General features: G+C 44.4%; 1 protein-coding gene across 1 annotated transcript in view; it reads right to left on the minus strand.

Annotated features, from left to right (window-relative positions):
- Positions 1–2771: 2771 nt before the first annotated feature.
- Positions 2772–25047, minus strand: part of VEPH1 (ventricular zone expressed PH domain containing 1) — a 147103-nt gene continuing 124827 nt past the window's right edge. Inside the window, exons 11-12 of the mRNA XM_015409553.1 lie at positions 3464–3600; positions 2772–3008 (exon numbers count right to left, since the gene is read on the minus strand). Coding sequence (XP_015265039.1) covers positions 2772–3008; positions 3464–3600 — 374 coding nt within the window. The remainder of the gene's footprint in view (positions 3009–3463; positions 3601–25047) is intronic.

A 25047-nucleotide genomic window follows, 5' to 3' on the forward strand; every position in this document is an offset into this window, starting at 1 on the left:
ATATGAGTGTCCATCCCAAAATTGTGCCTATATTTCCCACCAGGTGTTTTCCTCTATGATATTCAATACATGGCCTTCAAGACAGCACACAAAGTTTTTCAAATAACAGTCGGAAGGTAAAACATCTTCAAGCCGCTATTTTTTAAAAAAAAGCAACAAAAACAATATAAGCAGCAGCAGCACATCAGTTCCAACTTCAGCTACTAGCCTGGCAGAACAGAAAGATAAACTTTCTAAACTCCAAGTGAAACCTGGCCTTGCTAGGGAACCAAGATACTGGCAAGGAGTTTTACAGACACACAGCAGTTACTTAGGGGGCAGTTCAATGGGGCTAAAAAGACCACTGCTGCTGAGTGGAAGACTAAGGGGAATGGGACCTGACCAAAGTGTGCTGTGAGACAGAGAGGGAAGTAGTTGGGCTGCCAGCTGTGGGCTGGGAAATACCTGGAGATTTAGGAGGCGGAGTCTGAGGAAGGTGGGGTTTGGAGTAGGGAGGGACCTCAGCAGGGTACAGTGCCACTGAGTCCACCCTCCAAAGTGGCCGTTTTCTTCACAGGAACTGATCTCTATTGTCTCGGGATAAATTGTAATAGTTGGAGATTCCCAGGCCCCACCTGGAGGCTGGCAACCCTACCGTGTGGGGCACAGCAGCTGCCAAGTGGCTAGTAGTGCCCAGTACCAGTGTGGGTCCTAATGTTAGTAGTCTACTGTGGGCACTGCAAGGTATTTAGTGAACCGACACCTCAACTGGGCTAAGCCAGCAGCAGGCCCGTAGCCAGGATTTTGTGACTTGTGGGGCAAATTCTTTTCTGCTGGGGCTGAAGTTCTCAGTGCAGAAAGAAAAGCCATTTAGTCAATAGAAAGCTGTTACCAGGATAGATCTCTAAACTGCAAGCTGCCAATCACTTCAGATGACAGATCTCAGCTGCTGCAAGCGAATCACTTCTGCCAGCCTAAGCAGCAATTCTGATAACAAGCTGGCAGGTGCGGGTGATGACTTCTATAGCCAAGAAAGCTAACACTTAGGCAGAAAAACTCTCTTAAAGGAGACCAGTTTTTGACACAGAGTTAGAAGGGATCCTAGAGGTCACCTACTCCAAGCCCCTTGCTCAGTGTGGGAATTAGTCAACTACAGCACCCCCACTCTGCTTAAAGGAGCACATGCCTTTTAGAAATGTTTTAAAATGATTGGGGGGGAAATCATTTACAGGAGAAATTCTTGTGGGGCTGTGCCTTTAAGAAAGGGGGCGAAGTCCCCAGAAGCCCCACCATAGCTACGGGCCTGGCCAGCAGCCCCCACTCTTTTGCTGCTGTCTGACAGGGCTATCTGGTAAAGGCATCAAGGTAACCTCTTCTCTTTGTTGCTGTCCAGTTTAATTTTTTTAACCTCCACTGGTTCTGCTGCATTACCATAAATAAGGCCCTGCCCTGTATACTTATTAGCTTAGCAGCATCCAGGATCAAATGAACAAGACCTTTAAAAAAATCAGTGCATGGGCTATATGATATGCATGTCTTACTCAGTTTGTTTATTTATTTACTTCATTTAGAGCCCACCTTCATTGCTGAGACTCAAGGTGGATTACAGCTAGACCTGCAAGACCCATGTTTGGGTCCTATCTCAACCATGGATTCACCACTCACTTTCAGCCTGATTTCCCAGTAGATAAGTGAGACTAGCTAAGAAGGAGAAGGAGAACTTAACCACTACACCAAACTGGCTCTCTCTTGTGTTCTGTGATGTCTCCAAGCTTCAGGAACAGGTTAAGATGTAAACCGACAATGTTTTGAAATCATGATTTTGCCGCTCCACCAGTCGATTTTCATTAGGGCCACAGCAGCAAGGTGGTCCTGGGACTGGGCTGGGTGTGAACAAGATGGCAGGTGGGAAGCACAGAATCATGGTGAAGCAAACATAGCAGTTTTGCTATTCAGGGTCTATGTACAAAGGAAGCCTGAATGAGCCCTAAACCTACCTAAAATGCAGTCAAATGATGTCGGAAAAACTATGCACGTCTGTATGTACCTATACTGGAAGGACGAGAAGGGCCATGGGTATGATCTGATGCTTTCCAAAGAAACATATGGTAGGCAATTGGCAGTGACATTGAACAAATACAATGTTTAGAAGGGAGTCTTAGGGTTGCCAACTGGCTGGACTTTTCCCTTGCTAAGCAACTACTGCAGAGTCTGTAAAAGCCGGGCCCAGCCACTGTGTCACTCAGCAAGGATACACAAGTCTTGGTCACATGCTACTTAAGCTGTATTCACAAGGACAATAGCAAACAATGTTAGTACACCTGCAAGTATTATTCTGGAGTGAGATTTCTTGCTTCTGTGGTTCACACATAACTTTACAAAATCTGTGCATTCTCCGCTTTTTATCTCCTTAACGAGGGGCATGTTCATTGAAATCATGCAGGGATAACTCTAGTTGCATTTGCCTTCCAGGCAGGACCATAGGTCTGTAGTCTGTGTGGACAGAGATAATCTCAAGAACAAGTACAGTGGACAGTATACTGGTACAGGTTCCATGAACAAGCACTGTAGCATTAGAGGACAGGAGTTAATGAGGTTGTTTCTTAAGCTGAAGTGAACACTGTGCCAGTGCGAACATGATGCATGCTTCAGCCCTTCTTGCAAATGGGGAATGTAGCCCAATTGCTAGCCACTAGCACTGAGATGTGAAAGTAGCTCTCTCTGTCTTTTGAATAACGAGACACTTTGCAATTCCATGTTTGACAGAACGGCACGAACAGGCCTACAGTTTTTTACAAGTATGTAGTTGCTTCTCTGCTTTCCCTTTCTTTGGCTTGTGCAACTGCGACATTAATGCACTGGAGCCACTCCTCTGCGTTCTTTTCATCTTTGGCCTTGAAAACGTACGTCTTACTGTCTGTGAAAATTTCAAAGGCCCGGGGAAGGCTGCGATCTCTGCGCTTCTTGGCCACAACTTTGACGCTCTGGACCTTACTAAGCTCTATGGGGCAGTCATCTGGGTCATCTTTCTAGAACAGAGAAAGGAAAGAAGAAGGGGGGGGGAGGCTTCAAGCATCGGTTTTGACAATGCATTTGGTTTTTACTCAGGCACCCACTGGTTTTCCCCTCAAAGAAAATTCTCAGCCCCTCTTCCAAATTACAGTTTTTACCAGTGCCATTCTAAATGGACTTAGAAAGGTGCGATTCTGTTCAGCATTGCACTGCAAGAGACTTTGAGGACAGTGATGATAATTAAATCGGTATAAAACCATTATAAGTATGAAGTGTAGATATAACTTCAACAACCTGCTGGGGGGGAAAACCTTCCATTTTGAATGCATAGTTCCAGTGCTTTTAGGAATCACACAATCATGGAAGGGATCTCCAGGGGCAGCTAGTCCACTGGTGTCTCCTAGGTCATCAATAAATTTCGTACTGGTTATCGAAGAATTAATAAATACGAGGGACCTTTCTGCTAACGTACCGATTTTCCTTTGCGAAAGAGAAGCTGGTTGCCAGCCAGAGTAAAATAGCGGGTTTTCCACCTTTTGATGAATTTCCATCGGACCTGCTTTTCTTTCAGCTTGCCTTCGATCAGGGGTTGGCCATCTTGATTCACAACTGGGGAGGTTTAAAAATGTAACATTTTCATTAGTTTTTCCGGTTTCTGCTGTAGATTTTACCACCCCATCAGAAATCAGCCATGCAGAAATCTGCTTCTTTATAAGCCACTTGGCCACACTTCACAGAATAAAAAACTGTAATAGCAAAGACAGTATTACTAATCCAGAATAATCTCTTTTAGGCAAAGGTTGTATCTTATTGCCTTATTGCCTATGTAGCGTAGTCAAACCCGGTATCTACCCTACTAAGTCAGTGTGGTGCAGTGGCTAGAGCGCCCAGTTAAGACTCAGATTCAAATCCCCTTTATTCCATGGAAACTTGGGGAGAAATATATCAACATAACCTTAGAATTTCTGGTCAGTGTAAGATTGTTCTCTTATGTCTCTGTCCAGCTGTTGCTACCCAATGGTCCAGATGGAAAATACATCACAAATTGACATGCAAGTAGGTACATTTAGACAAATCGCTCAATTTACAGTTCATCTCCAGACTACAGAGATCAGTTCCCCTGGAGAAAAATGGACGCTTTGGAGGGTGGACTGTATAGCGTTGTACCCCGCTGCGGTCCCTGACCTCCCCAGGCTCCACCCCCAAATTTCCAGGAGTTTCCCAACCTGGATCTGGCAACCATAGCCCCCCCTTCCCTGCCAGTGGTCAGGGGGGGACCTGGCAACCCTATTGTAGGAGAAGGGATACTTGTTTCCCTACTGATCCAGGCAATGAGGCATCAGGTTCAATTGTTTCTCCCCAGTGCCAGAATCTGAATTCACTGCCTCCACCACAGGCATTTATACAAATTTAAAGAGACAGGAGATTTGTTATCAGATCACCTAGTTGCACCCTCTTAAGATGGCATTGTGCTGAAAAAATTAATGTGTCACTTAGGCCCATGGTGGTAACAGAAAAATCTCCAAATTGTAGCTTTTGTTGTATAAATTTGGATAACATCCACAGATCTGCAGCGATGTCAGTTTTAAAGGGCTCCCCAAGTGATGAGATACCAGCATGTCTGAGGGGCGAATTAAAACAGAGAAGTTCAAAGAAGGTCACAATGAACTAATATTCCAAATACTTGAGAGTTCTTTGTAACATATTTTGCTTGCAATTAAGCTGTCTAAGCATGTATGCTCTGGTACAGTGACCTCGTGACCCATCTTATTACTTTAATGGAAACAACCTCCTTTTATGGGATTTCGGCCACTTGTGCTGGTTTCTGAAGAGCTTTTGTCTGAGCCAGAGCAGCTTCTTATCACAGTGTGTAAGATGAAAAGTCAGCGGCGTTGCCTTGTTGATAAAAGCAAAACTGGATTCTGAATCAGCGCCTGCCTAAGTAGGGTTGTGGGCCTCCAGATGGGACTTGGAGATCTCCCAGAATTACAACTGATCTCCAGGCTGAAGAGACAGTTCCCCTGGAGGAAATGGCTGTCTTGGAGGGTGGATTCTATGCCAAACCCTGGCCCTGGCCCACTCCCAAATCTCCAGGAATTTCTCAACCTGGAGATGGCAACTCTGGTCCTGTAAGAATTTCTGGACTATAGTATTCAGCAAAGCATTTTCATGGGAACCTGGGCCTCAGGGTGCAGGACCCTGTCTATAAAAGCTGCTTACATCAAACGATGATACAAAATAAGTCACTAAGTGTGCATTCCTCAGCCCACTGACTTCAATGTACTAATAAGGGTGTAACTCTGTTTAAGATTACATTGTAAATGATCTGCTTCATTCATCCACCATTGCCAGCTCTATCCACACTTGCCTAGTAAGATTAGGCGGAACATCCAGCCACTTTCAAAGCAAGCCTGAACTTTTTATTTCTTTGGTATATTTTTTGGCAACCTGTCAGTTTTTAAGCAAAACCCCCAACCAGATTTAAATATGTACACATATTCAATCAGCATCTGAATGGGGGTAGCACCTCTTTCCCCCCCGAAAAACACTGCGCCCCAAAGTGAGAGAGACGGTGGAAAGGGATGCTTCAGTTGGACAGTCTAGAGTTTTTCAAGCATGTTCGAGACATGGGAATGCTAGTGAGCAGAGGTCATTTCGGGGGGGAACGCGGGGGATCGCAGTTCCCCCGGGTGAGGTACGGGGGGCAGGGCACATGACAAAGCCCCGCCCCCTGCTTCCGGCCACCCTGCTTCCGGCCCTCATTCAGCCAAGAGGAGGCAGGAGAAGAGGGAGGGTAAGTTGCTTCCTCCCTTCCTCTCCCCAACCCTGCCTGTCTGGGGCCAGGGAGGGCCTTCGCGGGGCTTCCTTGCACTCCTGCCGGCATTGCAGGACCACCGCCGGGCCCCTCATGGGGCTTGGCAGTGGAGCTGCAAGGCCGGCGGCGGTGGCCGGGACCGTTGGGGGTGGTGTGTGTGGCCTTATGACACACTTCCGGTGATGTCAGGGGGTGTGGCCTTATTACATGCTTCCGGTGATGTCAGGGGGTGTGGCATATGCTAATGAGTTATGCTAATGAGTTCCCCTAGCTCTTTTTCTACGAAACGACCCCTGCTAGTGAGTGTGTTTTTGTGTGTGCGCCACATTAGAAAAAGTCCTACCCCAAATACCTGCCGAGCTGAGCTCTCTCAGTACAGGAACACAGAGCGGGGCACTAGCAAACTGGGCAAAGACCGGGGCACTGGCAAACTATGAGCAGGCATATGTGGGCAGAGTCAGTCCTTTCCTGTCTCATGGAACTGAAGGAAAGGGTAGCAATTCCACAGGAGAACTGGTGGGAAGGGGTGCTTAACCATTCACTTGGTTTGCTGATTTCCCCCTGCAAATGCCTTCCAAGATTGTTTTAATACATTTTCCCCATCCAAAGGGTAGAGGTTTCCCTTGCTTGAAAGCTATTTGAATCTGACTCTAGGGGGTGGTGCTCATGCCCCCCCCCCCCTCATGGGAGCATGCCTGGCTTGGGGAAAGCTGCTGAGGAAGTAAGCTCATTCAGGGGAGATGACATAGCAGGGCTAAAGCCCCCTTCACATCTACCAATCCTCCCAAGCAAGCAATCCTCTCTGACCCCACATTTAGGATCTCGCAGGCAAAAGCCACACAACAAAAACAAGCCAAGCAGGACAATGGAAAATTACATGGCTGGTAGAAAGGGCACATTGCTAGAAATATGATTCTCTACTTGTGGAACAAGAGGACGGGCAAAAGGGTATTATATATAAAGTGAGGGAACTCCCAGAGTTATGTTTGCAACTCACAATGGGCATTTGCAAGAAACACAGAAGAACAATGTTTTGCAAAGGACAATTTTTTTAGAGAACTGGAGACAACGTGATGGAACCGCCACCGCTCATGTTGTATTGGCTGTCAAGTTGCAGCCAATTTATGGCAACTCAGTATAGTTTTCAAGGCAAGAAATGGATCGAAGTGGTTTGCCGTTGCCTGCCTCTGCATAGCAACCCTGGACTTCCTTTGCTGTCTCCCATTCAAGACCTAACCAGGGCCGACCCTGCTTAGCTTCCAAGATCTGATGAGATCAGGTGAGCCTGGGCCATCCAGGTTGGGGCAACTCATGTTGCATATATTTAATCGGGGGGGGGGGGGCTCCACTATCCTTAAGGATGCACAACACCCACTGGTTCAACTCAAACCCTGTTCACCAACCGTGAACAGGGTGCAGATTTTTGACAGACTGTTTTCCTGCTTGTCAACCTGTTTGGGGCTCATCTTCATAACCTGCCGCTTGACAGCTGCCTCCCCACCCCTTGCTGTGCTGCTGCTCTACTTGGCAGGCAGTTGTTTAAATATACAATCAGATCAGGCACAAATCACATGCGTCATACATAAATAAATGCTGTGTTAAAAAAAATTCCCAGCTGTTTGCTGTTTGCCTTGGTAGTCCTTAGCGATGTTAATGGATGCCACTCTGTCTGGAGCAACAACATTCACATAGTTTTGTAAAACCCTGACACAAACTTGTCTGGCCTGCATTTGAGTCATTTGGTGCCACACCAAACAGACCTGGTGATCAGCTCACATCTGATACAGACACAAACATGATGTTTGACTGTCAAAAACATTCTCCGTGAAATTCCCAGCATCTCTAATTATCATGTCCATTTCAAAAGTGGTTTGTAGGCTTTCCGTAATGCTTCAAAATGTAAAAAGACCTGTTTAATCAATGACAATATTGGAACAAAAGAAAAAGAACTGCACATTATGGACAACGATAGCTCTATTACACCATCTTCAGCTTTCCTCTGAAGTCATTTCACACATGACATGTTTCTGGCACTGAACACAGGAGAGATGAATATGCTGTGTGGTGGTGGGAGGTGCCATCAAGTTGCAGCCAACCTATGACAACCTCATAGGGGTTTCAAGGCAAGAGATGAACAGAGGTGGTTTGCCATTGCCTGCCTGTGTGTAGTGACCCTGGACTTCCTTGGTGGCCTCCCATCCAAGAACTAACCAGGGCTGACCCTACTTAGCTGCTGAGATCTGATGAGGTTTCAGCTAGCCTGTACATGCAGTGAAATTTTTGTTGCTGTTTTTGCTGTCAAGTCACAGCTGACTTATGGTGACCCTGTAGGGTTTTCAAGACAAGAGACATTCAGAGGTGGTTTCCCATTGCCTGACTCCATGTCATGACCCAGGTATTCCTTGGTGGTCTCCCATCCAAATAGTAGCCAAGGCCAGCCCTGCTTAGCTTCAGAGATCAGAAGACATGGAGCTCGCTTGGGCTATCCAGGTCAGGGCACACAGTGAAATACAGAGGTGAAAATGTATATATGAGTTTATGGTATTTTAAACATGCACTGATTATTCCTAATACTTTGTTCCTGAAATCGTTGCTATTCAGGGCCATATCAAAATTTCCATTCAAATGTCCTCTAACCTTATATTTATGTGGAAAGGATTAAAGAGAGCAAATGTTTAAATATTTGACTTAACTGGGAAGTAAACATTTTTCATGGTATATGACTTCTTTGAAATCCCACCACAATGCTAAAAATGTTGGCTAAGACTTAAATAAACAAAATTATCTTCTACAGAATAAACTTCCATACTGGGTTTAGAATGCATCATTATAAGATGGGAACGAAGTGGTAGAATGCTGGAGCTCACCCACTTCAGGTTACCAGAAGACATAACACTTTTGAGTGCTTCTACCCATTTAAGAACTTTGCATATAGAAAATGAACACTTCATGGAGAAAGGTTCTAAGCTAGGCTGATGCCTGCTGAGCTACTTTTCCATAGTAGACAGAGGATGGCCTCACAAAGGTTTGAGCTGCAGCACTTCTGGTTCCTTATGTTGCAATTATAAGAAGTCTGACCATTTTATTTTTTCATCATAATAAACGTTTTCTTTTAAAAGGAACTGGTTTGCAGTATCCTTTCATGCTCATTATCCACTTATAGGAATAGGACAGGATGTAATTTGTCCTTAAACAGGAACATCACTATGAGCTTTGGCAAAGATGATGCTGCATATTCAGAGGTGCAATTTAAACAGAAGCTATGAGTGCTGACAACAGAAAGAAGGTAAAGGCAGCTGGAAGAATGGCCCTATATTATAAAGAACAATTTGATGAGACAAAAACTGGGAGACCTACAAGGACTTGCAGGGGAATCTCATTTCACCATCCTCCTCTTTCCCAACCTGGCAAGCCCCACGGCTTTTCCCCCTTTTCGGCTTCTTTCTATCTACTCCAACCCACCAGCCAACCTACCTTTATCTGACCCCCTGTTTTCAGCTTTTCCTCCTTCCCTCCCTCTGGCAGCCTCTTCCCAGGGAAACTTTGGCCGCATTGTGTGGTGTTGGCTGAGGCAGGCCCAGCTGAGCAGTGGGAACATGCAAGGACATGGGGGAGGTACCTTACTTTTCCCTGTATCTCCTCCCCATATTATTTTTTCTTTTCCTCCACCCGACAGCCCCCATATCCTCACCTTTCCCTGCTTCCTTCTTTCCTTCCCACCCACCCACCACCCAAACTTTTGTCTACCACCCATCTTCAGCTGTATTTATTATTTAATTTGTATTTTGCCTTCTCCACAATGGATACCCAAAGCAGCTTATGTTTTCAGCTTTTCCTCCTTCCCTCCCTCTGGCAGCCTCTTCCCAGGGAAACTTTGGCCGCATTGTGTGGTGTTGGCTGAGGCAGGCCCAGCTGAGCAGTGGGAACATGCAAGGACATGGGGGAGGTACCTTACTTTTCCCTGTATCTCCTCCCCATATTATTTTTTCTTTTCCTCCACCCGACAGCCCCCATATCCTCACCTTTCCCTGCTTCCTTCTTTCCTTCCCACCCACCCACCACCCAAACTTTTGTCTACCACCCATCTTCAGCTGTATTTATTATTTAATTTGTATTTTGCCTTCTCCACAATGGATACCCAAAGCAGCTTACATCATTCTCCTTTCCTCCATTTTGTCCTCACAACAACCCTGTGAGGTAGCTTAGGCTGAGAATGTGTGACTGACTGAAAATCACCCAGTGACCTTCCACTGAGTTGGGATTCAAACCTGGGTCTCCTAGATCCTAGTTTGAAATTCTAATAGGGTTGCCAGGTCTGGGTTGGAAAATACATTGAGATTTTGGGGGTGGAGCCAGGAGAGGGCGGGGTTTGGGGAGGGGAGGGGCCTCAGCATGGCACAATGCCATAGAGTCCACCATTCAAGGCAGCCATTTTCTCCAGGGGGGCTGATCTCTGAGCTGGAAATCAGTTGTAAAAGTGGGAGATCTCCAGGCCTTACCTGGAGGCTGGCAACCCTAAACTCTAACCACTATACTACATTGGCTTTCAGAGGGTGGCTGCTTTTGTTCAGTACCAAGCAGCTAGGCCTGGGTGAATCATGTAAGTCAGGTTGTCCAGCGGTCGCTGCCAAGCCTGGCTGCAATAAGTCCTTCTTCAAAGGCAAAAACTGTCCTTAAAAGGGCCCTGACCCTGCTGCCTTTTATGGACAATAATCCAGTCTTGAAGACTGGAAGTAATATTGCGGTTGCCTAGCAGCAGTCACTGAGCACATTTGTTTCTTACAGCTATAGGCACTCATTTTATCGTGTTTTTTTAAACTCCCCCAATGTTTTGTTTTGTTTTTAAGATTTCAGATTTTTCTGTAAGCTTGGGGCTTTTGTCGGGTTTGTATAACAATCTGTCTTGTCTATCCATGGTCCCAGTCTCTGGATTTAAGTATCTACAGGTTTGGCCATGTTCAGAATTAGATATATTGATGATGACCAATCAGAATGTGATTTAGGAACCGTACTTCTTCAATAATGTGGTGGAGTGAAACAGCCATTGGGCTACTTTAGCAAAAAAAATGTCAAGGATAAAAAAACCATCTGCCATGCAAAAAGAGTGGCTTGCAGTGGTTTGAGCACTGGAAAAAACAAGACCGTATTTATGGGGACATGAGTTTACAGTGCTTGCCCTGCCATGGCCGCATGCATTCAGCAATGCATTTATGTGATGCTTTAGGGTATTCAAAAATCTCAATATGACTATGCAAGGCAGTTCAGTATTGTTATCCCCAGATTAACTTCCCTGCCTAGGAAGGTCTTCAAGAGAAAAAGGGCCCTTCTCCAGGTGGCCTGAAGTGCATGAAGGTGTCATCACCAGCAGGCCTTCACTGCTGCAGTCTTGAAACTGTGGTCCAATGAGAGGCTTGTTTGAGTGCATCCTCCTCTTGGACTTTAGGAAGGGGTGCAAAACATTTATTTCAAAACACTTCTGTCAGTGGGTCTTGTGCCAGGGAACGAAGCTTGTGTATTTGGCTACAGTGTTGGGCTGGGACAAACATTTTGGCGTCGCTGATGGCTTTGATTGGTTTTATGAATGAGAAATGCTGAATCCATAACAAATGCACAGCACAACAAATGCTTTTCATTAACGTTATATTTTAATTGTACTAAAAACCTCCATAATTTTTTTTTGGGAGGGGGGTGTTTGCAAGATTGCATTGCCTCATATTTCAGAAATTGTGGACAGTAGATTGGCCTGTGTTAGTGACAAGGGAAATCTTTTTTGTATAAATCTGTATAAGCTTGAGACGTTGGTTTCATGTGCATTGACTAGTCACTATTCTTAGCCAAAACCCAATGCATTTAAAATAATATATATATATATATGTGTGTGTGTGTGTGTGTGTGTGTGTATGACTATATTAACTATTTAAATGGAACTGATATTCCAGCATCCTCTGGGGGTTCCAGGTTAGATTCAAACCTCTGTTGCGTGCATGGATGGCCAAATCATTCTGCTCGCACAAGAAGGAAGGAGGTAATTGCTGATTCTTCCTTTCTATTGTAGGTTCCATGCCCCAGCCCAGACTGTTCATACATGTCTCCCGAACTGCTTTTTGACCCATGAGGGTCCATTATGATTTTTTTTTTAAAAAAAGGGGATGAGATATTCAGAGAATAAATCAGAATTCTTATTATGACTTTGAATAAGGTTAGATATGAACTCAAGATACTTTTTTCTATCATACCTGCTTTCTTTAATAAAACAAATTGCAGTCTCTGTTGGAGAATTCAAATGCATGGGAAAGGAATGGCTTTAATAAGATGGACTTTATCTTAGACAAAGGTGGGGTGCAATAGGACAAAGTTATTTGGATCATGGGAGCTGTTGGACACCCCCCCCCCCCACTTTTAGGTTTCAAGTTTTCCAAACAGAACATTATTGTAAACATTTTGATAAGGTATGATCAGGGGAACAGGAAGCCTCATTCAAAAAACATTTATCAGTTAAGGGAGATCTGTCCCAAAATCCATGACATCTCAAAGCAGGAGGAAAGGAGAGAGAAAGATAATTCAAAAGCTGAAGACTCAAAGGATGAGGGGATGCAGAGAATTAATCGCAAAGGCTACGCAGAAAAGTATCTTACCAGATCTTTTTCTTACAAAGGGGACTTAGGCAAGCCCCCCTCTCTCAGACTCAGCCCCTCCCCCAAAATGGAGACAGTAATACAGGCCTGCCTTGCAGGATTGTTGTAAGGATATATTCACATGGAATACTGAAAGCACTATACAAACATTAAGTATTATTGTGTTACTAAATATGTGCAGTGTTCGGACCCCAATATTAATAAGTACATTAGTAGTGAAGGTGCCAGAAAATTCATAGTTTTTGGAAGGAAGTAATAACAAGTAAAGCAACTATGCCCATTTACTCCTTTCACCATTAAGAATATGTCTGGGGCTGCAATCATACGGACAATTAGACTCGACATAGGTGCGAATGCCAGGCAGATTTAAAGGGTGCGATCAGACAACAACATCTGGGAAGCGCCCCACAGCAATTGGCAATCCGTTCTGCTCTGCCACAGAAGCAGAGTTAAAAGACACCAGGGAAAATCCAGTAGTAAACGGGTTGCGATGGGCCACGGACGGACTTTCCCGTGTCTGATCGCCTCAACACGCTCTCATGGCATTAGGATGGTCTGATCAGGCCATCTTGACTCTGTGCCATTGTTTCCCCTCCCCCCTTCGCAGTATGCGCATCATCGCAAACTCCATAGGGAGCCCTCAGTGTGGTGGTGCGATTCATCGACCCCCCGTTTAAGTGCATGGGAAAATAATGGCACAAAAAGACCTGACTCACCCACAGTTGTGTCTGATCACACACTGACGAGATGCACCCACAGCTTCAAAGAGAAGTGTGATCATGCAACTGCGGTCAAATTTCTCCGGAGGAAATAGACTCGCTTCCCCCCTGTTTTTTCTGGCGCGTGTGATGGCAACCTGGGTTTTATGCAACAAGAATAAAAGAAGCAAATAAGTGCAAAATGATGAAGAGATTTTAAACTTTTATGCCCTGACTTGCTTTTACAGGCTGTGTTTTATTGGCAATTTTTTAATTGACCTGGTCAATAAAGGTCAACTAGTTATTTTATTGACTTGGCTTGTTTTATCGTTTTCTTTGTGGCTCTTATGGTCTTACTGTTTTAGCTGTGAGCTGCCTTGAGCAGGTCTGGAGAGGTGGCACATGCCTCTTCGAAACAAATGGATAAAGTTGTCATCAATTGCTCAGCTCATTCATTTGGTGAGGATAATAAGAGGACAAAGACGTTTCATGAATGCTGTGAGCAATATATAAACTATGAGATTCAATCAAAACGTTTCCTTGGAGAGTTTAACATATGGAACAAGTATCTTCAGTCAGCTTGACTATTTGTACGTTCAGGGTTTTAAAAAAATTGCTAAGTATTTTTATTCAAAATTGAATGAGAAAAGAATGGAATTAATGGGGCGGGGGGGAAAATCAATTTTAGAGGAAGTGACTGAGAGTCAATGTGATGAAGTGATTGGAATCAGGACAGTTGAGACCCAGATGTTAATTCCCATTTTGTCCCAGTGACAGTGCAAACCAATGCAGAGTTGCTTCATTCTAATTCAGGAGAAAGCTATGCAATTAGAGGGGGGTAACTGGAAAAAATTGTCCCGCAGATGAATTTGGCTCAGTCGCTTTCTCTCTCACTCTAACCTAGGTGTTGTGAAGTCATATTGGAGGAAAGAAAAACTATGCGTGTTGCCTCATGTCCCTCGAAGGAAGGATAAAAATGTGATAGACAGATATAAAGTGATTGAGACCAGAGACGTGGTGGGTGGAAGGGGGTCACCCTGCATACCTCTCACCCTGCTTACCTTCTCCCTACTTTCAATCACTGTAAATTCTAGGTGGTCAGCTGTGTTGATCTGAAGCAGTAGAACAAACTTAGAGTCCAGTGGCACCTTTAAGACCAACCAAAGTTTATTCAAGCCTTGCACATGAAAGCTCATACCTTGAATAAACTTTGGTTGGTCTTAAAGGTGCCACTGGACTCTAAGTTTGTTCAATCACTGTAAGTCACTTTTGCTTGCCAGCACGCATTTTAAAGCTGGGGGAGTGGATTGCTTGGGGCAGGAATGTAGAATGTGGAAATGGATACTGCACTCCATCTTCCCCTTCAGCTTTTCCACTCTTGTTTGCCCCTGCAAAACCTTTTTTTAAAAAAATACAGAAATGGTGTCAGGACATAAATAAGTGCATCTGCGCATAATCTGTTGTCAGCTTCTAAGAATCCATTGTGTACTTCAGTACCTTCCTAGATAATTAATTGATTTAAAAGGTTACATGCTTATTGAAGCCAACTGTTAATACAAAGCAGATTATGTTGGAAAAGGTCTGTTACAAGCCAGGTTTTTTAACAACAGACAAAGCCTGAATTGTTCCTCAGGTGACTCATTTGTTGATAACCAAATAACGTTTATGAAATAATGCAACAATTCTCAGCAAACAAGTACAAATCTGCCTTGGAACACAAACCAGGTTCGGCTGTGCTGAGACTCCTCATCCTCTCTCCATACTTTTGATTGCCTGCAAGTATGTTTAGGGTACCCAGAGACCCATGTATCGGGTGGATATGCTGGTTATATGAACTAATGCCTCTGTGGGAGGCTTTACTGATGTCTGTTATGACACGTGTGACTGTGCTAGCTGTTTTCTGAGCCATGAAAATAGTATAGATATTGATGGCCAGACATATAGGTCCTGCAAAGAGGTGCCCATTCACACAGTAGTGAGTAACTGTAAGGGGATTCTCTTAAATTGTACTTCCAATGAAATAACCATGTAGGACTGGCAAGAATCTGAGCCTTTAGGGCTGGTTCACACCTGTATATGGATCAGTTGATGACTGTGAAGTTATGCACTGCTGTCATGTGTGAATGTTACCACACCTGTAACACTAGAAGTAGAACATTCATGTCACCCAAGGGTGACTCCTTTGAAAAGTGCTGGGTTTGATGTAATTCATGCATTCTGAGTCGCCAAGGGTAGAATAATCAAGTAATGTGACTGTAAATCCATGGGCACATCAGTACTCTATGTAAACCCTTATATTATCAAGTGGTTTGAAAATGGCAGGAGGCTGGAAAATTCTACCGTTTGGTTTCCAGTTGATATGGTATCTTGGTCCTTTCAATGTGATCTACGTGTTAAGTGTCTCTTTCTTGGGTTCAAAAATAAAATTGATGGAAAATCTTAAATTAAGCATTCTATAGAAGTCTCAGATTTTTTAAAAAAAGAAACTTGGAGAAATCACTGTACCCATGGATATAATCCTACTGACATAACTAGAGATTACCAGGCTAAAATTTCACTGAGTGGCTGTCTAGGAGTGTCAGTTTGAAACAATGGATTGGATCCAGGCTAATGTTTCTGTGAGGACAAGGACTTCTGCCCCCAATGTGCCATTTTCCTATCTCCCTGCTCCCGCAACAGCCCAAAGGGCTCCCTCAAATCCTGTTTCAGGGGGCATTTTGGGTTGCTGCAATAGGGGAATGGCATCACATGCCATTGGTGGAAGTCCTACTTGCAGCAATGTTAGTTTGGATCCTAGCCACTGGAAGAAAAAATAACAGATCTCATTTAATCTCAGAAGCCAGACATTAGAACCAATTGTGTCCCTAATGATAAAGTCACTATGTTGGCAAAAGGGGTACTGATATTCATTTTAGTTTCCCAGTCAATATCTAGCAAAAATCGCTTAAGATAGTAGACATTTCAAAACTTGCACAGGGTTGTTCACACAGTCAAAGGGAACTGTATACCTTAAAATGGTTGATAAAGATAATTTTCTTTCAGGATTGAGACCACCAGAAGAGTCTTGCATATAGATTTAGTATATGTAAGGCAAAGTGAATAACTGAAAACAGGAAGTTCCCTTCTCAACAAAATGGAAAAAACCTTTCCACCCTCTCCAAAATACAATATGTATTGAGAAAGAAGTATGGAGTTTCCAAGTTTGCTGGCTGAAATTATTGTCAAAGATACAGAATGTCCTGAAATGTTTTTCAGTCCTCCCTTTAATTTTCCCAGCTCCTCAATTTCATCAGACCAAATGGTTCTCCTTTGTGTCCATGGCAGTTTTAGGATGGCATAAATGGACTTACTGCAAGGTAGAACTAATAGTAATGAGAAACAAAACCAGTCCTTGGCTGGTTGAGTTTTTATTCCAGGATGGGCATAGCTAGAGGCTTTTTTAGATGAGTCATCAAATATCAAATGGATCAGACGTGAATGAAGACACCAAAAAACCTGCAGATTTTCTGTCAGTAATTATATTGTTTATAGGATCTAAGGTGGTGGACACATCATTCCACTCTTCTATGCCTCAATGAATCTTTTTAGAGTTGGTGTGGTATAGTGGTGAGTGTATTAGACTAGAATCCGGGAGACTCACATTCGAATCCCTACTCTCAGCCCAACCTACCTCACAGGGTTGTTCTGAGGATAACTTGGAGGAGAGGAGAATGATGTAAGCCACTTTGAGTCCTCATCAAGTAGAACAGCTGGGTATAAACAAACAAAGAAACAACAGGTTGGATCCCACAATCTGTCAGCAGAACACACTGATGACAGTTGATCTCCCTGGCTTTCCTCTCCCCCCCAGCAGCCATTTTGACCCTGAGAAAGTTTGTTCTCAGGGTCATAGGACCTGCATGGAGTAATATCCACATCCTCGCTGACGTAGGAGTCCAGGGGACTGCCATGAAATGGTTTTCCTCCTTTCTCCATGGTCGGGAACAGAGGGTGGCGCTGGGTGAGAGGGTCTCCCCACGGTACCCACTAGAATGTGGAGTGCCGCAGGGGCCGATCCTTCCGCCAATGCTATTGAACATCTATATACACCCCCTCGCCCAGCTAGTCCAGAGTTATGGGCTGGGTTGCCATCAGTATGCTGATGACACTCAGCTTTATCTGTTAATGGATGGTAATCCATCCTCTGTTTCTGGAAATTTGGCTGAGGCTTTGGATACTGTGGCTGGATGGTTGCGGCAGAGTCAATTTAAGTCAAATCCATTGAAGATGGAGGTCCTGTACCTGGGTCATGGGGGTTTGGAGGTGGGCACCAGGCTTCCCACACTGGAAGGGACACCTCTAGTGCCGGCCCAGTCGGTGAAGAGCCTGGGAGTAACACTGGATACCTCCTTATTTATGGAGGCCCAGGTTGCTGCAGTCACCAGATTTGCATTTTTCCATCTTAGGCAGATCAGGCTACTGAAGCCCTATCTCTCCCCCCAGGACTTAGCTTCGGTGAGCCATGCATTGGTCACTTCCAGGCTTGATTACTGCAACTTTCTCTATGCAGGCTTACCCTTGAAGCTGATCCAGAAATTACAGCTGGTACAAAATGCGGCGGCACGCCTGCTGACGTCAATGTCTGTGCAGGCCCACGTTCGGCATGTGCTCTGAAAGCTGCATTGGTTGCTGGTTGAGTACCGGATTCGCTTCAAGGTGTTGGTAATTACCTTCAAAGCCTTATATGGCTTGGGACCAACATACCTAAGGGACCGCCTCTTCCCATATATGCCTCGGAGAGCGTTACGCTCTGAGAGTCAACATATCCTGGTGATCCCTGGCCCAAAGGACGTCCGCCTAGCCTCAACCAGGGCCAGGGCTTTTTCTGCCCTGGCCCCCACCTGGTGGAACATGCTCCCTATTGAGATCAGGGCTCTGCGGGATCATATGCAATTCCGCAGGGCCTGCAAGACGGAGCTATTCTGCCAGGCCTTTGGCTGAGGCAGTGGGTGTCCACATATGGCCTCCCCCGAGGTTGCGATCTCCCACTTACTGATAACTGGTCATACCCAGTTACATCAATGGGCCGGATTCTCCTTACTGCAAGCATGACTACTGATTTTACATGTTTTAATGTGTTTTAAATTTTATTGTATTTATTAAAATGTTGTAACCCACACTGAGCCCATTTACGGGATGGGCAGGATATAAATGCGAAAATAAATAAATAAATAAATAAAATATAAGTTTGGAGGCTGCGTTGGAGAAGGGAAGGGGGTGAAATTGCTCCCTTCCTCTTTTGTACATTGTCTTCCTCCTTTTCTGTTTTTCCTTCTGTATTTTTCCTTTTTTCTTCTATTTTTGCTTTTCCTCATCATCTTTCTCCTTCTCTTAAAACAACCTTAAACAAACAAAGATATGGTGGTGGTCACTGGTGGGACCCATGTTAGGTTGGGTCGTGACCTCCCAAATTAAAGACCAACAGTCTGATGGGTACCACAGTCTCCAGCATGCCTATTTCCAGGGCTAGGAGTCCAGCTGTAACATAATACACTTTCCATCTGGCAGAGGACTACACACACACACACACACACACACACACACACACATTTTCATTTTTTTTGCTATGACAGCAGGAAATGCACAAAGAAAGCCCCCAATATAGTGAGGTTTCTAATGTCAAACAATTTGATTCAATATATTCTGTACTATAGAACTGGGCCAAATATATTTCCACTCATTGAGGTGGCTACATTTAAATAATAACAAAGAAAGACAGGCACTGGCACGGCCATATATTCAAGTTTTTAAAAAGACAGTTTATGTCTTTCTGTATGAACAGTTTTTCCTTAGAACTGTCAAAAGCTGACACAGCCTCACATTTAGGAAATTCAAGATGTTAGCAGTCTGCTCAAACATTATAAATGCAAACTTTTAAAGACCCTTCTCCGATGCCAAAGCGGTAATGTTGAATTTTTCATTGATTCAGGTGCAGTTTCATATATGACCAATTTATGAAGCAAAGCCTAGATGATTATTTGCTATCCGTTCCCCTCCAGTGAAAACTAGATCTGTGGGAAATGCGTTTCTCATGGTGATATTTGCTCTGAAAATAACACATCAATGCAGCTAAATACATTTGGGATTTAAAAAAAAATTAGATAAAGGTAACTAAGGGTGGCCCTGACCTGCATGGCCCAGGCTAGCCTGATCTCACTGGATCTTGGAAGCTAAGCAGCGTTGGTTCTGGTTAGTACTTGAATGAGAGGCCACCAAGGAAGTCCAGGGTCATGGCACAGAGGCAGACAATGGCAAGCCACCTCGGAATGTTTCTTGCCTTGAAAGCCCTATGGGGTCGCCGTAAGTCGGCTGTGACTTCAGGGCACTTTCCACCACCAACTAAGGGTGGGGATACACTAGAAGTTTAGTAAGTATGAATAGAAAGTAGATAGAGAGCACTTTTACTTCCTCTCCTATAACACTAGAGCTTGGGGTCACTTATAGTCAGGGCTATTTTTGGGCAAGAACGCACAGGAACGGAGTTCTGGCTGGCTCCCGAGTTGGGAACTTATTAGCATAATAGGCCACACCCAACAACAGAAACTCATTAGGATTGGCTACATTAGGAGTGTGTGGCCTAACATGCAAAGGAGTTCCTGCTACAAAAAAAGGCCCTGGGTTTTGACAACAAACAAGGTAAACAGAATAACAAGCAAAAGGTGGGTGTGGCTGGATAACCACACTTCTGGTAACATGGGGGGCGTCCTAATGTGCTAATGAGCTGTGCTGGTAGGGGTGTGGCCTAATATGGTAATGAGTTTCTGGTGTTGGGTGTGGCCTATTATACTAATGAGTTCCTGCTGGGCTTTTTCTACAAAAAGAGCCCTGCATAGTGCAATTGTTAAGTCCACTAACTTCAACTGACTTAGAAAGGGATAATGTTTCTTAGTTAATGACATAGTTGGACAATAGATTTAGGACAGACAAAATAAGTACTGCTTTATAGAATGCATAATTAAACTATGTCACAAGATATACTGGTGTCCACTAAAAGAGATGGCTTTAAACGAAGACTAAAGACATTTATGGATGGTAGCTATATCATCATTTTGATATCATCATAGCAAAATGGAATCTCCTTGTTCATAGGCAGCCTACCTCAAGATATCAGTTTCTTAAGGGCAAATATGGGAAAGGTACCATGTTCAGTTTGTTTATTAACTTAAAACAGTTATAAACCTGGGGCCCAAGGCTGATAACATAGTAACAATAATACAGTATAAAACATTTAAAAAACCTATTATAACAGCCAGTGATAACGTGTTTTTTTTTAAGTCCAAGCAATTGCCCTTGAAAGTCAAACACTCCTTCTAGAAACCAAAAGCCCTTCTAACAAGTTCAGCCTTATATCACTTCTGAACTTGCAGAAGGCTCTTTAAATTAAAGGGATCTCCTATAGTTTGCCAGAAGACTGTTCCAGCATATCAGAGAAGCTCCCGTAAAAGCCATGAATAGGCAGTCATTGCTTACACGATTGCATGGGTTGGAACCTCTAGAAAGAATTGCTTAGCAAGGTTTGTGGGATTCTTCGGGGCACCAGGTTAGCTACAGAATATGGGGCTAGTTGGACTTTTGGTGCAAGCAGGACTCCTCTCTTACATTTTTAAATCACTTAAAATATGCACAATGTTGAACATCTGGATTGTTTCAATAGGTGGGCCTGACTGTTGCTGCTGCTCACTGCTCTTTATCTTATTTTCTTTGCTCAGACAGTTGTGGGCCTTATATGCACACACTGCAGTTTAATCTGATGATCACCATGATTCTGTCAATCATCCATGATACAAAGTTTGAGTTCAGTGGCACCTTTAAGACCAACAAAGTTTAATTCTGGGTATAGGCATGCACACTATTGTTTCACACCAACATGGCTACCCACCTCAATCTATATCCATGATACTGATACTTTGGCCATAATTTTCTTGACATTGTTGACAAAACTCACATGGTACGCCACATCTAATGAGACAAAACAGCAGCATAGACATACAAAGCCAAGGGTGGTGATGGTACAGAAGAAGGACAACATTTAGAAGGACAACAGTATGGAAATGACATGAATGTATTTGTATCAAGTGCCGAAAATTATGAAAACCAGGAAGCTCGTCTTGTTCATGAAAATGAATGCAAAAACAATGTATTTTCCCCATCAGCCTTAATTTCTAGCTTCACTGCCTAACTACCTAGATCACAATTTCTTTAATGGCAGGAATTAAAAGACGTTTTGCCTTAACACTACAATTTTATACACATTTAGATTGAGCCCAGCATGCCAGGGTCACAGTCAGTAATTTCAGCCAAGCTCATTGGCTGGCATCCAGAAAACCACTTAGACTCATGTCTTTGAGCTCATGGAACTAGTTGTACGGTGATTTGGAATCTGGCCGTTCTCTTTGAATACACAATCTATGTACCAAGTTTGCATTGCATAAGCGCACAGAGAGGCATTCTTGGTGGGCTGCATTATGAGAATCTTCTTTTCCTGGAATGGGAATTTTGTCTTATTAGGAATAAATGTTGACAGATGAAGTTATTTGAGAAGGGTTTGAAAAGCTCTGTTTTATACATATTTTAATTAGGATTGTATGGCTGCAATCTTAAGGCCACTTTCCTGGGAGCAAGCCCCACAGACTAACATGGTACTTACATATGAGTAGACCTGCTTTGGCTGTTGTGCCTTCCATGATCTCATGTATAATTCTTGTAACCTGATTATTCAGAATGTATTGGGCAAAAAATGCAAACATACCTCTGCCCTTGGAAGGGAGTCTTAACTGATTTCAATAGAACCTTTTAAAAAATGGGCTTCATTTATTGGGTTAAGCAATAGCACAGGAACTGCTTAAGTAAGCAACAACTAAGCCCGAATCTCACCATTGAACAGATGTGTTTCTAGATAAAATGAATCCAATGTTGTTTTTTAAAAATACCACAGGCTTCATTTGACTTGTGGAAAACCTGAGCTGAGTAAAAAACATTGAAAAACTCTTCACATATACGTATTCAAAGAACCCTCTGATGTTAGTGGACATTTTGAAAGCCTTGTGCAATAGCCAACAGTCAGTATTAGAAAGTTGTCCAAACTCCCTAATTACCAGGTGTTTCCATCCTGTTATATGGTTTCAATTGCTTTGCCTACAGTTGTCATTTTTCAGATGGCAACTCATTTTAGTTGGCATCTGTTTCCTTGTCATATCTCCATCTGCGTAAAACAATGAAATATTTCAAGCACTAACAGACTTGCCCAAATGAATTACTGGTGTAACTCTATTTAAGAAACTTATGCCAAGAAGAAACTGACAAAAACTAATAAAGCAACTCCATAAAGGATACAGAACCTATAATTTACCAATAGCTTCAAAAGAACGTAGTTTTGCTGTGCTGGGTGGACCTACTTCTCTTAAGGAATCTGTTCCTTCATTTAATAGTTATGTCAATGGTTTAAAAGTAGCTGAATAGTTACTGTTGGAGGCATGTGTTTTTAAATACATATAATTTTGTCAAATTAGAAAGTCTTAAGCTGAAATTTCATTTAGCCCTTCTGTACTGGAAGTGTTAGATCGCGCTAACAAAGGACTCGTACAGTGATTCAGCAAGTGATTCAGCTTTATTGGAAGTAACGAGCAAGCACTAACTCAGTAAGAAACCAGAACAGAAAACAGTGGGAGCTTATGCTCCTTTTAAACATAACCGGGCTAATGTAGCCACGCCTATTTACAAATAACAACCAATGAGATTGCTAGAATAAAGACCAATGGGAGTCTTTCCCTCCTAGGGAATGGTATCGTTCTGATTGGTCGCTGTTACGAAGCGACCAATAGGAAGTTCGCTCAGAGGAGCCCTGGTCTGGCTCGAAGCTTAACAGGGGAGTCCTATGAGGTGATTCATGTAATCATTTCAATACATTACAATTCCTCCCCCCTAAGTTAAGCCATCATCCCAATTGTTTTATTATTTACATACATGCAATCAACCTTTGTACATCAGTTATTCCAACAGTATTTACACTCATAGTCCTTCAGATAAGTCGGCATTTGCCGCGAACGCTGGGACCTGCGGAGCGGTGCAGGCTCCACGGGCAGACAAGGTTGTGGGTCAGAGTGGGGTTCACTACAGCCTGGATCAGGCACAGACTCGACTGGGATTTCAGCCCCGCACACAGGGTTCTGCCCTGACTCGGGGACAGTACCGGGCCTTTCGGTACTCACCGCCTGCTCTGGGGGTGTCCACTCGACATCAGGGGATTCAGCCGTCGGAGAGTCAGCGCTGTCCCTAGCCCAACGTCTCCTTAACTGATCTATGTGGCGCCGCCATATTCGACCGTCAGCTAACTGCACCACATACATTCGAGTACCCACAGAGTCGGATATAACCCCAGGAAGCCACAAGTGCCCGTTTGCATAATTTCGTGCGAAAACCTTGTCCCCTTTTTCAAACATGCGCACCTTCGGTTGCGCAGTGGTACGCTCGGACTGATCTTCTGATAGGTCTGGGTGCATACGGTTCAAACGGGTCGTGAGTCTCCGCCCCATTAACAATTCGGCCGGACTACGGCCTGTAGCACTACAGGGGGTGGTGTGCTGCAGCAAAAGAAAGGAGCCCAGCCTCTGGCTCCAGTCCCCTTCGTCCATTTTACCCAGGGCCTCTTTGGCCGTCCTGACCATCCGTTCGGCTTGGCCATTAGATGCCGGATGGAAAGGGGCCGAAGTCATTTGGCGTATGCCATTACTCGTGAGGAAGAGCCTAAATTCCTCAGACACAAATTGAGGCCCGTTGTCACTGACGATGACGTCAGGCAACCCGTGGGTGGCAAAAAGTCGGCGGAGCGCATGGATCACAGCAAGTGATGTGGTCGATTTCATATGCACGACCTCCAGCCATTTGGACATAGCGTCCACCACAATTAGGAACATTTGCCCTTGGAGAGGGCCAGCAAAATCTATATGCAATCTGGCCCAGGGTTTACCAGATGACTCCCAGCCTTGGGGTGTAGCTTGTGGGGGATCGGGTCTGACTTGCTGGCATTTGGGACACCCTCGTACCCATTCTTCGATCTCTTTGTCCAGCCCCGGCCACCAGACATACCCTCTGGCCAACGCTTTGGTGTGTACCATACCGGGGTGACCCTCGTGCAGCGACTCTAACACTCTCGTCCTGAGTTTGTCAGGAACCACCACCCTGTTCCCCCATAATACACAGCCCTTAGAAATGGATAGTTCATTTTGACGGCTTTTGTAAGGGCCGAACTCCGGTTCAACGCTTCCAACCGGCCACCCCCTCCAAACCCAGTTTAATACTCGGGACAGCACGCTATCCTTGGCCGTGTGTGCTGCAATGTCCCTGGATGATACCGGGGGTCGAGGAAGCTCCTCAATTGCCAAGACCTCACAGGCGGGGGCAGGGTCTGCGCCAATGTCCGGCACCGGGCACCGGCTGAGGGCATCCGCATGCCCAATCGCTTTCCCAGGCCGGTGCTCTAAGTCAAAATCATAAGCCTGCAAAAATATCGCCCATCTAAGCATGCGTGGGGACATGATGTTTGGCAATTGCTTATCGGGCGCAAAAATCCCCAGTAGCGGCTTGTGGTCAGTGACCAGCAAAAATCGTCTGCCAAAAATAAAATCATGGAACTTTTTGACAGCCGCTACCAACGCCAGACCCTCCTTGTCTATCTGGGCATAGTTCCGCTCTGCCGCAGATAGTGATCTAGAATAAAAAGCGATAGGCGCTTCGCTCCCATCAGGCATCAGATGGCTTAAAACTGCGCCTACTCCAAACGGTGAAGCGTCAGCAGCTAACACCAGGAGCTTGTGTTCATCATAATGCGTGAGTACGGCATTAGATGTCAGCAGCTCCTTGACTCCCACAA

This window comes from Gekko japonicus, unplaced genomic scaffold, assembly GCF_001447785.1.
Source record: "Gekko japonicus isolate JY-2015 unplaced genomic scaffold, Gekko_japonicus_V1.1 scaffold1446, whole genome shotgun sequence".
In the NCBI taxonomy this organism is placed as follows: Eukaryota; Metazoa; Chordata; class Lepidosauria; order Squamata; family Gekkonidae; genus Gekko; species Gekko japonicus.